The sequence below is a fragment of the Hyperolius riggenbachi genome, chromosome 3 (genome assembly GCF_040937935.1).
Source record: "Hyperolius riggenbachi isolate aHypRig1 chromosome 3, aHypRig1.pri, whole genome shotgun sequence".
Taxonomy (NCBI): Eukaryota; Metazoa; Chordata; class Amphibia; order Anura; family Hyperoliidae; genus Hyperolius; species Hyperolius riggenbachi.
The window spans coordinates 517,397,536-517,410,440 of record NC_090648.1 but is presented as its reverse complement, the minus strand read 5'-3'; the positions used below and the strand labels follow the sequence as shown (position 1 = coordinate 517,410,440).

Here is a 12,905-nt window from a genome sequence, read left to right as displayed (position 1 = left end):
ACATATAGCAGAATGCAGTAAAGAGGCCCTGTAGTGACACATAGCAGAATGCAATAAAGAGGCCCTTTAGTGACATATAGCAGAATGCAGTAAAGAGGCCCTGTAGTGACATATAGCAGAATGCAGTAAAGAGGCCCTGTAGTGACATATAGCAGAGTGCAGTAAAGAGGCCCTGTAGTGACATATAGCAGAATGCAGTAAAGAGGCCCTGTAGTGACATATAGCAGAATGCAGTAAAGAGGCCCCTGTAGTGACATATAGCAGAATGCAGTAAAGAGGCCCTGTAGTGACATATAGCAGAATGCAGTAAAGAGGCCCTGTAGTGACATATAGCAGAGTGCAGTAAAGAGGCCCTGTAGTGACATATAGCAGAATGCAGTAAAGAGGCCCTGTAGTGACATATAGCAGAATGCAGTAAAGAGGCCCCTGTAGTGACATATAGCAGAATGCAGTAAAGAGGCCCTGTAGTGACATATAGCAGAATGCAGTAAAGAGGCCCTGTAGTGACATATAGCAGAATGCAGTAAAGAGGCCCTGTAGTGACATATAGCAGAATGTAGTAAAGAGGCCCTGTAGTGACATATAGCAGAATGCAGTAAAGAGGCCCTGTAGTGACATATAGCAGAATGCAGTAAAGAGGCCCTGTAGTGACATATAGCAGAATGTAGTAAAGAGGTCATGTAGTGACATATAGGAGAATGCAGTAAAGAGGTCCTGTAGTGACATATAGGAGAATGCAGTAAAGAGGCTCTGTAGTGACATATAGCAGAATGCAGTAAAGAGGCCCTGTAGTGACATATAGGAGAATGCAGTAAAGAGGACCTGTAGTGACGTATAGCAGAATGCAGTAAAGAGACCCTGTAGTGACATATAGTAGAATGCAGTAAAGAGGCCCTGTAGTGACATATAGTAGAATGCAGTAAAGAGGCCCTGTAGTGACATATAGTAGAATGCAGTAAAGAGGCCCTGTAGTGACATGTAGCAGAATGCAGTAAAGAGGCCCTGTAGTGACATATAGCAGGATGCAGTAAAGAGGCCCTGTAGTGACATATAGCGGAATGCAGTAAAGAGACCCTGTAGTGGCATATAGCAGAATGCAGTAAAGAGGCCCTGTGGTGACATATAGCAGAATGCAGTAAAGAGGCCCTGTAGTGACATATAGCAGAATGCAGTAAAGAGGCCCTGTAGTGGCATATAGCAGAATGCAGTAAAGAGGCCCTGTAGTGACATATAGCAGAATGCAGTAAAGAGGCCCTGTAGTGGCATATAGCAGAATGCAGTAAAGAGGCCCTGTAGTGACATATAGTAGAATGCAGTAAAGAGGCCCTGTAGTGACATATAGCAGAATGCAGTAAAGAGGCCCTGTAGTGACATATAGCAGAATGCAGTAAAGAGGCCCTGTAGTGACATATAGTAGAATGCAGTAAAGAGGCCCTGTAGTGACATATAGGAGAATGCAGTAAAGAGGTCATGTAGTGACATATAGGAGAATGCAGTAAAGAGGACCTGTAGTGACGTATAGCAGAATGCAGTAAAGAGACCCTGTAGTGACATATAGTAGAATGCAGTAAAGAGGCCCTGTAGTGACATATAGCAGAATGCAGTAAAGAGGCCCTGTAGTGACATATAGCAGAATGCAGTAAAGAGGCCCTGTAGTGACATATAGCAGAATACAGTAAAGAGGCCCTGTAGTGACATATAGCAGAATACAGTAAAGAGGCCCTGTAGTGACATATAGCAGAATGCAGTAAAGAGGCCCTGTAGTGACATATTAGTAGAATGCAGTAAAGAGGCCCTGTAGTGACATATAGTAGAATGCAGTAAAGAGGCCCTGTAGTGACATGTAGCAGAATGCAGTAAAGAGGCCCTGTAGTGACATATAGCAGAATGCAGTAAAGAGGCCCTGTAGTGACATATAGCAGAATGCAGTAAAGAGGCCCTGTAGTGACATATAGCAGAATGCAGTAAAGAGGCCCTGTAGTGGCATATAGCAGAATGCAGTAAAGTGGCCCTGTAGTGACACATAGTAGAATGCAGTAAAGAGGCCCTGTAGTGACATATAGCAGAATGCAGTAAAGAGGCCCTGTAGTGACCTATAGCAGAATGCAGTAAAGAGGCCCTGTAGTGACATATAGCAGAATGCAGTAAAGAGGACCTGTAGTGACATATAGCAGAATGCAGTAAAGAGGCCCTGTAGTGGCATATAGCAGAATGCAGTAAAGAGGCCCTGTAGTGACATATAGCAGAATGCAGTAAAGAGGCCCTGTAGTGGCATATAGCAGAATGCAGTAAAGAGGCCCTGTAGTGACATATAGCAGAATGCAGTAAAGAGGCCCTGTAGTGACATAAAGCAGAATGCAGTAAAGAGGCCCTGTAGTGACATATAGCAGAATGCAGTAAAGAGGCCCTGTAGTGACATAAAGCAGAATGCAGTAAAGAGGCCCTGTAGTGACATATAGCAGAATGCAGTAAAGAGGCCCTGTAGTGACATATAGCAGAATGCAGTAAAGAGGCCCTGTAGTGACATATAGCAGAATGCAGTAAAGAGGCCCTGTAGTGACATATAGTAGAATGCAGTAAAGAGGCCCTGTAGTGACATATAGCAGAATGCAGTAAAGAGGCCCTGTAGTGACATAAAGCAGAATGCAGTAAAGAGGCCCTGTAGTGACATATAGCAGAATGCAGTAAAGAGGCCCTGTAGTGACATATAGCAGAATGCAGTAAAGAGGCCCTGTAGTGACATATAGCAGAATGCAGTAAAGAGGCCCTGTAGTGACATATAGCAGAATGCAGTAAAGTGGCCCTGTAGTGACACATAGCAGAATGCAGTAAAGAGGCCCTGTAGTGACATATAGTAGAATGCAGTAAAGAGGCCCTGTAGTGACATATACCAGAATGCAGTAAAGAGGCCCTGTAGTGACATATAGCAGAATGCAGTAAAGAGGCCCTGTAGTGGCATATAGCAGAATGCAGTAAAGAGGCCCTGTAGTGACATATAGCAGAATGCAGTAAAGAGGCCCTGTAGTGGCATATAGCAGAATGAAGTAAAGAGGCCCTGTAGTGACATATAGCAGAATGCAGTAAAGAGGCCCTGTAGTGCAGTGGCGTAGCTAAGGAGCTGTGGGCCCCGATGCAAGTTTTACAATGGGGCCCCCCAAACACTCTATACATAACAACTGATACGCCGCACCAAAACCTGCCAATGGCAACTACAGTGTCAGAGGTGTAAGAAGGGGATGGAGAACAGTTTGTTAATGATTACCACTATTCAAAGTATCTATAGAAGTGATTATTATGAGCACAGGACCAATAGAGAGCTAATACTGTAGTTGAGGGAGGGCCCTTCGGGGCCCCTCTGGCCCAAGGGCCCCGATGCGGTCGCTACCTCTGCACCCCCTATTGCTACGCCCCTGCTGTAGTGACATATAGCAGAATGCAGTAAAGAGGCCCTGTAGTGACATGTAGCAGAATGCCGTAAAGAGGCCCTGTAGTGACATATAGTAGAATGCAGTAAAGAGGCCCTGTAGTGACATATACCAGAATGCAGTAAAGAGGCCCTGTAGTGACATATAGCAGAATGCAGTAAAGAGGCCCTGTAGTGACATATAGTAGAATGCAGTAAAGAGGCCCTGTAGTGACATATAGCAGAATGCAGTAAAGAGGACCTGTAGTGACATATAGCAGAATGCAGTAAAGAGGCCCTGTAGTGACATATAGCAGAATGCAGTAAAGAGGTCCTGTAGTGGCATATAGCAGAATGCAGTAAAGTGGCCCTGTAGTGGCATATAGCAGAATGCAGTAAAGTGGCCCTGTAGTGACACATAGCAGAATGAAGTAAAGAGGCCCTGTAGTGACATATAGCAGAATGCAGTAAAGAGGCCCTGTAGTGACATATAGCAGAATGCAGTAAAGAGGTCCTGTAGTGACATGTAGCAGAATGCCGTAAAGAGGCCCTGTAGTGACATATAGCAGAAATCAGTAAAGAGGCCCTGTAGTGACATACAGCAGAATGCAGTATAGAAACCCTGTAGTGACATATAGCAGAATGCAGTAAAGAGGCCCTGTAGTGACATATAACAGTATGCAGTAAAGAGGCCCTGTAGTGACATATAGCAGAATGCAGTAAAGAGGCCCTGTAGTGACATATAGCAGTATGCAGTAAAGAGGTCCTGTAGTGACATATAGCAGAATGCAGTAAAGAGGCCCTGTAGTGACATATAGTAGAATGCAGTAAAGAGGCCCTGTAGTGACATATAGTAGAATGCAGTAAAGAGGTCCTGTAGTGACATATAGCAGAATGCAGTAAAGAGGCCCTGTAGTGACATAGCAGAATGCAGTAAAGAGGTCCTGTAGTGACATATAGTAGAATGCAGTAAAGAGGCCCTGTAGTGACATGTAGCAGAATGCAGTAAAGAGGCCCTGTAGTGACATATAGCAGAATGCAGTAAAGGGGCCCTGTAGTGACATATAGCAGAATGCAGTAAAGAGGCCCTGTAGTGACATATAGCATAATGCAGTAAAGAGGCCCTGTAGTGACATATAGCAGAATGCAGTAAAGAGGCCCTGTAGTGACATATACCAGAATGCAGTAAAGAGGCCCTGTAGTGACATATAGCAGAATGCAGTAAAGATGCCCTGTAGTAGCATATACCAGAATGCAGTAAAGAGGCCCTGTAGTGACATACAGCAGAATGCAGTAAAGAGGCCCTGTAGTGACATATAGTAGAATGCAGTAAAGAGGCCCTGTATTGACATATAGCAGAATGCAGGGAAGAGGCCCTGTAGTGACATATAGCAGAATGCAGTAAAGAGGCCCTGTAGTGACATATAGCAGAATGCAGTAAAGAGCCCCTGTAGTGACATATAGCAGAATGCAGTAAAAAGGCCCTGTAGTGACATATATGAGAATGCAGTAAAGAGGCCCTGAAGTGACGTATAGTAGAATGCAGTAAAGAGGCCCTATATAGCAGAATGCAGTAAAGCGGTCCTGTAGTGACATACAGCAGAATGCAGTAAAGAGGCCCTGTAGTGACGTATAGCAGAATGCAGTAAAGAGGCCCTGTAGTGACATATAGCAGAATGCAGTAAAGAGGCCCCGTAGTGACATATAGCAGAATGCAGTAAAGAGGCCCTGTAGTGACATATAGCAGAATGCAGTAAAGAGGTCCCGTAGTGACATATAGCAGAATGCAGTAAAGAGGCCCTGTAGTGACATATAGCAGAATGCAGTAAAGAGGTCCCGTAGTGACATATAGCAGAATGCAGTAAAGAGGCCCTGTAGTGACATATAGCAGAATGCTGTAAAGAGGTCCCGTAGTGACATATAGCAGAATGCAGTAAAGAGGCCCTGTAGTGACATATAGCAGAATGCAGTAAAGAGGCCCCGTAGTGACATATAGCAGAATGCAGTAAAGAGGCCCTGTAGTGACATATAGCAGAATGCAGTAAAGAGGTCCTGTAGTGACATATAGCAGAATACAGTAAAGAGGCCCTGTAGTGACATATAGCAGAGCCAGAATGCAGTAAAGAGGCCCTGTAGTGGCATATAGCAGAATGCAGTAAAGAGGCCCTGTAGTGACATATAGCAGAATGCAGTAAAGAGGCCCTGTAGTGACATATAGCAGAATGCAGTAAAGAGGCCCTGTAGTGACATATAGCAGAATGCAGTAAAGAGGCCCTGTAGTGACATATAGTATAATGCAGTAAAGAGGTCCTGTAGTGACATATAGTAGAATGCAGTAAAGAGGCCCTGTAGTAACATATAGCAGAATGCAGTAAAGAGGCCCTGTAGTGACATATAGCAGAATGCAGTAAAGAGGCCCTGTAGTGACATATAGCAGAATGCAGTAAAGTGGCCCTGTAGTGACATATAGCAGAATGCAGTAAAGAGGCCCTGTAGTGACATATAGCAGAATGCAGTAAAGAGGCCCTGTAGTGACATATAGCAGAATGCAGTATAGAGGCCCTGTAGTGACATATAGCAGAATGCAGTAAAGAGGCCCTGTAGTGACATGTAGCAGAATGCAGTAAAGAGGCCCTGTAGTGACATATAGTAGAATGCAGTAAAGAGGCCCTGTAGTGACATATAGTAGAATGCAGTAAAGAGGCCCTGTAGTAACATATAGCAGAATGCAGTAAAGAGGCCCTGTAGTGACATATAGCAGAATGCAGTAAAGAGGCCCTGTAGTGACATATAGCAGAATGCAGTAAAGAGGCCCTGTAGTGACATATAGCAGAATGCAGTAAAGAGGACCTGTAGTGACATATAGTAGAATGCAGTAAAGAGGTCCTGTAGTGACAGTTATTCAGGATACACACTTTTATGGTAATTTTTACTGGTTTCAGTAACACTTCCTAAAGCTATATATTGCTGTATATATATATATATATATGTATATACAGTATGTACAGGGCCGGATTTGTACTCTTAACCGCCCAAGGCCACTGTCATCAGGTGCCCCCTTTAATATAGGTAGTGAGATGACCCCCTCCCCCCTTCACTCCAGTATAGGTAGCCCAGATGACTCCCTTATTCCCTCCTTTCCCACCCCCCTTCAGTATAGGTAGCACAGATGACACCCTTATTCCCTCCCTTTCCCTCTCCCCCCTTCAGTATAGGTAGCCTGATGAGCCCCACCCCCCCCAGTATAAGTAGCCAGATGACTCCCTTATTCCCTCCTTTCCCACCCCCCTTCAGTATAGGTAGCCTGATAAGCCCCACCCCCCCCCCAGTATAAGTAGCCAGATGACTCCCTTATTCCCTCCTTTCCCACCCCCCTTCAGTATAGGTAGGCAGCTCACCTTCACACTGCAGCAGCCATCAGTGTCACTCATTTCCCCGCTCATCTCCAGTGCAGAAGCTTCCTCTTCCCCTCCATCTCCATCATCCACCGTGGTCAGGCACTTGCGCAATCTCCCTGCACTGCAGCATTTGCAAGCTTCCAAATGATGCACCACTTTAGCCTGCTGCTCATCCGCCCTTGCTCCAGTGGTGCCCTAGGCCATGGCCTAGGTGGCCTTGGCCAAAATCTGGCCCTGAGTATGTATGTAGCCTTCCAGTGATGCTTAGCTTAGGCTGTTTAGCTATGTGGAGTTTTCCTGCTCCCTGAGCCTTCTGGAAGAACAGTCATTATTTTCACTGCTTTTGGAACTCTCAGTAAACATTCTGCACAGCTGCACCTGACAGAGCTAAATATGTCGCCACCTGTGCTAAATGTCAGACTGTAAATCAGGGAGAAGAAAGATTTTACAATGGGCAAAAACGGACTAAATAATCTATACATGACTATTAAAAAAAAAAAAAAAGCAATTTTATTCATTATGTTAGGAGACCAGAGTTCGAATCTCGGCTCTGCCTGTTCAGTAAACCAGCACCTATTCAGTAAGGAGTTTCTTGGGCAAGACTCCCTAACACTGCTACTGCCTACTGAGTGCGCTCTAGTGGCTGCCTCGCAAGCGCTTTGAGTCCGACAGGAGAAAGGCGCTATACAAATACTGCAATTATTATTATTATTTTTACTGCAGTTCCTCTTTAAATAAATGAAATATTTGAATATTTTGCATGTAAGACAAATGATGGCATCATACACATTTTTTAAAATGACGTGGGGTCCCCCCTCCCGAGCCTCTGTAACTTCTTGTCCCCCATGCAGGCTGGGATAGCCAGAATGTGGAGCCCCCGCCGACTGGGGCTTCGCACCCTGAGCTATACCAGCCCGCATAGACCATGGTATGGAGGGGCTCCGAGGGAGAGGGGCGGCCAAGCCTTCCATTCCCCCCCTCCCCCTGGAGCCCTTGTGCCATCCATGGACAAGGGGCTCTTCCCCACCTCTGGTGCCCCAGGAGGAGGTGGGGGCTGGCGACCCCCTGGGGGGGGGGTCATGGGGCATCTGGGAGTCCCCTAAACCATTTCAGGACCGGCCACCTAGCCCCCCTTAAGGACCAGGCATTTTGCGGTGGGAGGGTGTGCACGTTGGGGGGGGGGGGGGGTTCAGGCTGCTGGATCCCCTCTGTGGCTGGCTGGGCAGTGTCCCCCCTTTCGCCAGCAGCCGTCACTCACCTTCCGGGCTCCAGCGATGAGCCGCAGTAGCTCCCTCTTCTCCGGCCGGCATCTCTGCTCCTAATGCCGCTCGGTTCCGTTTTGCAGCTTGATGACGTCATCAAGCCGGGACCCGGAACTGAGCAGCATTAGGAGCAGAGATGCCGGCCAGAGCAGAGGGGAGCGCCGATCGTCGCTGGAATGGCAGGGAGGTGAGTGGATCCTCTTCCCCCCTGCCGCCGCTGCCCGCCGCTGTCAAAGTGATCACTACGATCCGCCGGCGATCGTAGTGATCACGTGATCAGTAGAGTTGGGCCGAACGGTTTGCCTGCGAACGGTTCCATGCGAACTTCAGTGGTTCGCGTTCGCGTCCCGCAGGCGAACTTTTGCGGAAGTTCGGTTCGCCCCATAATGCACATGGAGGGTCAACTTTGACCCTCTACATCACAGTCAGCAGGCCCAGTGTAGCCAATTAGGCTACACTAGCCCCTGGAGCCACTCCCCCCTAATAAAAGGCAGGCAGCGGCGGCCATTACGGCCACTCGTGTGCCTGCATTAGTGAGAGTAGGGCGAGCTGCTGCAGACTGTCTTTCATAGGGAAAGATTAGTTAGGCTTAGCTTGTTCCTGGCTGCATACCTGTTCTGTGAACCCACCACTGCATACCTGTACTGTGAACCCACCACTGCATACCTGTTCAGTGAACCTGCCACTGCATACCTGTTCAGTGAACCCGCCACTGCATACCTGTTCAGTGAACCCACCACTGCATACCTGTTCAGTGAACTCACCACTGCATACCTGTTCAGTGAACCCGCCACTGCATACCTGTTCAGTGAACCCACCACTGCATACCTGTTCAGTGAACCCACCACTGCATACCTGTTCAGTGAACCTGCCACTGCATACCTGTACTGTTCAGTGAACCCGCCACTGCATACCTGTTCTGTTCAGTGAACCCGCCACTGTATTCCTGTTCAGTGAACCCGCCACTGCATACCTGTTCTGTTCAGTGAACCCGCCACTGCATACCTGTTCTGTTCAGTGAACCCGCCACTGCATACCTGTTCTGTACAGTGAACCCGCCACTGTATACCTGTTCTGTTCAGTGAACCCGCCACTGCATACCTGTTCTGTTCAGTGAACCCGCCACTGCATACCTGTTCTGTTCAGTGAACCCGCCACTGCATACCTGTTCTGTTCAGTGAACCCGCCACTGCATACCTGTTCTGTGAACCCACCACTGCATACCTGTACTGTGAACTCACCACTGCATACCTGTTCAGTAAACCCGCCACTGCATACCTGTTCTGTTCAGTGAACCCGCCACTGCATACCTTTTCTCGCCATGGTGCGCACCAGTCCAGCACGGCCGTTACTACACAAACAGCTGTTTGCGGTGCGTTACACAGTGAGTTTGGTGTGTCAGTGTGAAGCAGTACCTTAATTACACTACCTGATTGATGTATACACATGCAAGATGTTTGAAAGCAATTTAGTCCTGCAATTTAGCATTCAATGTGATTTCTGCCCTTAAAACGCTGCTTTGCGTCACATCCAGATTTTTCCCCGGGACTTTTGGCGTGTATCCCACTCCGCCATGCCCCCCTCCAGGTGTTAGACCCCTTGAAACATCTTTTCCATCACTTTTGTGGCCAGCATAATTTTTTCCATTTTTCAAAGTTCGCATCCCCATTGAAGTCTATTGCGGTTCGCGAACTTTTACGCGAACCGAACCTTACGCGGAACTAAAACCTAAAATCGGAGGTTCGGCCCCACTCTAGTGATCAGCAGCCATACGCGATGGCTGCTGATCACTGAGGGGAAATGTCAGCTGTCATATGACAGCTTAATCTCCCCCTCCGGGTGCGCACAATCGTGTCGGGAGAGGAAATGGCGGGCCTGCGTAGATTCTACGCCGCATCAGGCTAGAACAGCCACAAGTGTGGCGTAGAATCTAATGCAGGCGGTCCGGAAAAGGTTAAGAAAGGGACCCCAGATGCCCACCCCCTCCTAGGAGAAATGAGTATAGGGGTACAAGGTACTCCTTACCCATTTCCATAAAGGGTTAAATGAAATAAGACAGCACGGTGGCGTAGTGGTTAGCGCTCTCGCCTTGCATCGCTGGGTCCCCGGTTCAACATCTGCAAAGAGTTTGTATGTTCTCCCCGTGTCTGCGTGGGTTTCCTCCGGGTTCTCCGGTTTCCTCCCACATCCCAAAAACATACAGATAAGTTAATTGGCTTCCCCCCTAAAAATTGGCCCTAGACTACAATACATACACTACACAATATAGACATATGGCAATGGTAGGGGTTAGACTGTGAGCTCCTTTGAGGGACAGTTAGTGACATGACTATATATATATACTCTGTACAGCGCTGCGGAATATGTCGGCGCTATATAAATACTAAATAATAATAATAATAATGACGAAAAAAGTCCATCAATAATCTTAATTAAACAGAAATACTTACCTGTACCTTTAAAAAAATGTTCCCACGTCAATATCCTCTAACTTGCGATCTTGAAGTTGATTAAAGATCTCCGCCAGCCACCGCCACACACACTGCCCCGCCGCAGTTCTCAGCTATACTAAGTTGGTTCCTTAACAGACCAATGAGGATCAGGGGAAAGCTGGTTGCCTCCCGTATAGGGTAGCCCACATAATTGCCACAAGTATAGGTTAGATAGGTAGTTGCCCCCAGTATAGGTTAGATAGGTAGGTGCCCCCGTGCAGGTTAGATAGGTAGTTGTCCCCAGTATAGGTTAGATAGGTAGGTGCCCCCAGTATAGGTTAGATAGGTAGGTTTCCCCAGTATAGGTTAGATAGGTAGGTTTCCACAGTATTGGTTAGATGGGTAGGTGCCCCCAGTATAGGTTAGATAGGTAGGTACCCCCAGTATAGGCTAGATAGGTAGGTTTTCCCAGTACAGGTTAGATAGGTAGGTGCCCCCAGTATAGGTCAGATAGCTGTGTTTACCCAGTATAGGTTAGATAGGTAGGTTTCACCAGTGTAGGTTAGATAGGTAGGTCTCCTCAGTATACGTTAGATAGGTAGGTTTCCTCAGTATAGGTTAGATAGGTAAGTCTCTCCAGTACAGGTTAGATAGGTAGGTTTGCCCAGTATAGGTTAGATAGGTAGGTTTCCCCAGTATAGGTTATATAGGTAGGTTTCCCCAGTATAGATTAGATAGGTAGGTTTCCCCAGTATTGGTTAGATAGGTAGGTTTCCCCAGTATTGGTTAGATAGGTAGGTTTCCCCTGTATAGGTTAGATATGTGTGTTTCCCCAGTATAGGTTAGATAGGTAGGTTTCCCCAGTACTGACTAGATACGTGTGTTTCCCCAGTATAGGTTAGATAGGTAAGTTTCCCCAGTATAGGTTAGATAGGTAGGTTTCTCCAGTATAGATTAAATAGGTAGGTTCCCCCAGTATAGGTTAGATAGGTAGGTGCCTCCAGCAGCGGGCACATGTAATTACAAACTCACCTTCCTCCGCAATACCCGCGCGCAGCCTCCAGCTTCATGCCACTACCTCCCCTGGCGTCCATCCATTAATAACAGCGCCTCCTGTGATGACATGTGGTTACGTCTCATTACAGGAGGCGCTGTACCCTACAGATGGACGCCGGTGCAGGAAATAGAAAGAAGCAAGAGGCTGCGTGCAGGGATCGCGGAGGAAGGTGAGTTTGTAACTATATGTGCCCGCTCCCACCGCCACTCCGCCTAGCGTGCCCCCTCCTGCTGCTCAAACTGGCCGAAACTGCCCTGGGGGAGGGAGACTCACTATAATGGATCCGGGGCACCACGGCAACAGGTTCAAGGGCGGTACCCCGGATCAAACCCCCTTGCAATGCGCATGCCAAGGGATAAATTCCCCATCCAATCGGGTGACAAGCTTTGTGCATATGTAGTCACCTTAAAGTTTTTCTACATCCAACCATTTATTTTGCTTTTCAGGTAAAAATTTGGTTCCAGAATCGGAGGGCGAAAGAAAGAAAAGTGAATAAGAAGAAGATGCAGCAGCAGAGTCAGCAGGCCAGCACCACAACGCCAACCCCGCCCACAATAGGCTCCTCCTCTGGGATGGGCCCAATCTGTAGCAGCAGCAGTAGCAACAGCAACATGGTGTCCCCAACCGTACTGACTATCAAAGAAGAGTATCTCCCATGAGGCCTTCAGACCTTCAAGCAGTTGGGACTACAGAGGACATGAAGCTGTGATCCAACCATGCTTATTCCTGAAGGAACTTTGTGTTATAAGAAGCCAATTGTGGTGACATGGGGACTAATGGATGGCCGGCCTTATTTATCAAAATATCTGATGCAAAACCTGATCTTCTTTTCCCAAAACAGCCGGTCAGGTCCTCCCATTAATTCTCCTCCATTGCAATGGCAGAATAAAGAGGACAACCTTGATGACTGCTGCTGGGAAACATAAGAAGGTCCAACCTTCCTGCAGATAGCCTCTACTTCCAAAAGAACTGCTGGGGGCACCATTTCTTCAATGCTGAGAAGCAGACTTGTGGCCCGGGCAGAGCTGGACACTGTTGTGTTACTGTATTTAACATTTTCATTGTGAACATTTTCATGTTGTAAATTTCAGAATTTTTTTCCATTATAGTTGTAATAATTGTTCTCATTTTGTTTTGTTTTTTTTTGGGGGGGGGGGGGGGGGGGGGGATGGGGGGGAGACAAATTTTTTTAAACAAAAATTTAGAGTATTTGTGGAAACCGTGGCAGAAATCACACAGCCGAATTGTGGACATGATTGTTGAGAGAGAGGCTTCTGTCTGTTTCCCTAATTTAAGGGTCGCGGTTATGGAACATGTGCATAATGTATACAGTATGGATGTTTTACAGATTTA

At 47.1% G+C, this 12,905-nt stretch overlaps 1 protein-coding gene across 2 annotated transcripts in view; it reads left to right on the top strand.

The window, feature by feature from the left end:
* Nucleotides 1–12,672, top strand: part of CDX1 (caudal type homeobox 1) — a 100,088-nt gene extending 87,416 nt beyond the window's left edge. For both annotated transcript variants that reach the window (XM_068273151.1, XM_068273150.1), the window contains one exon: nt 11,999–12,672. In XM_068273151.1, coding sequence (XP_068129252.1) covers nt 11,999–12,211 — 213 coding nt within the window. In that variant the 3' untranslated portion in view covers nt 12,212–12,672. The remainder of the gene's footprint in view (nt 1–11,998) is intronic.
* The last annotated feature ends 233 nt before the right edge of the window (nt 12,673–12,905 follow it).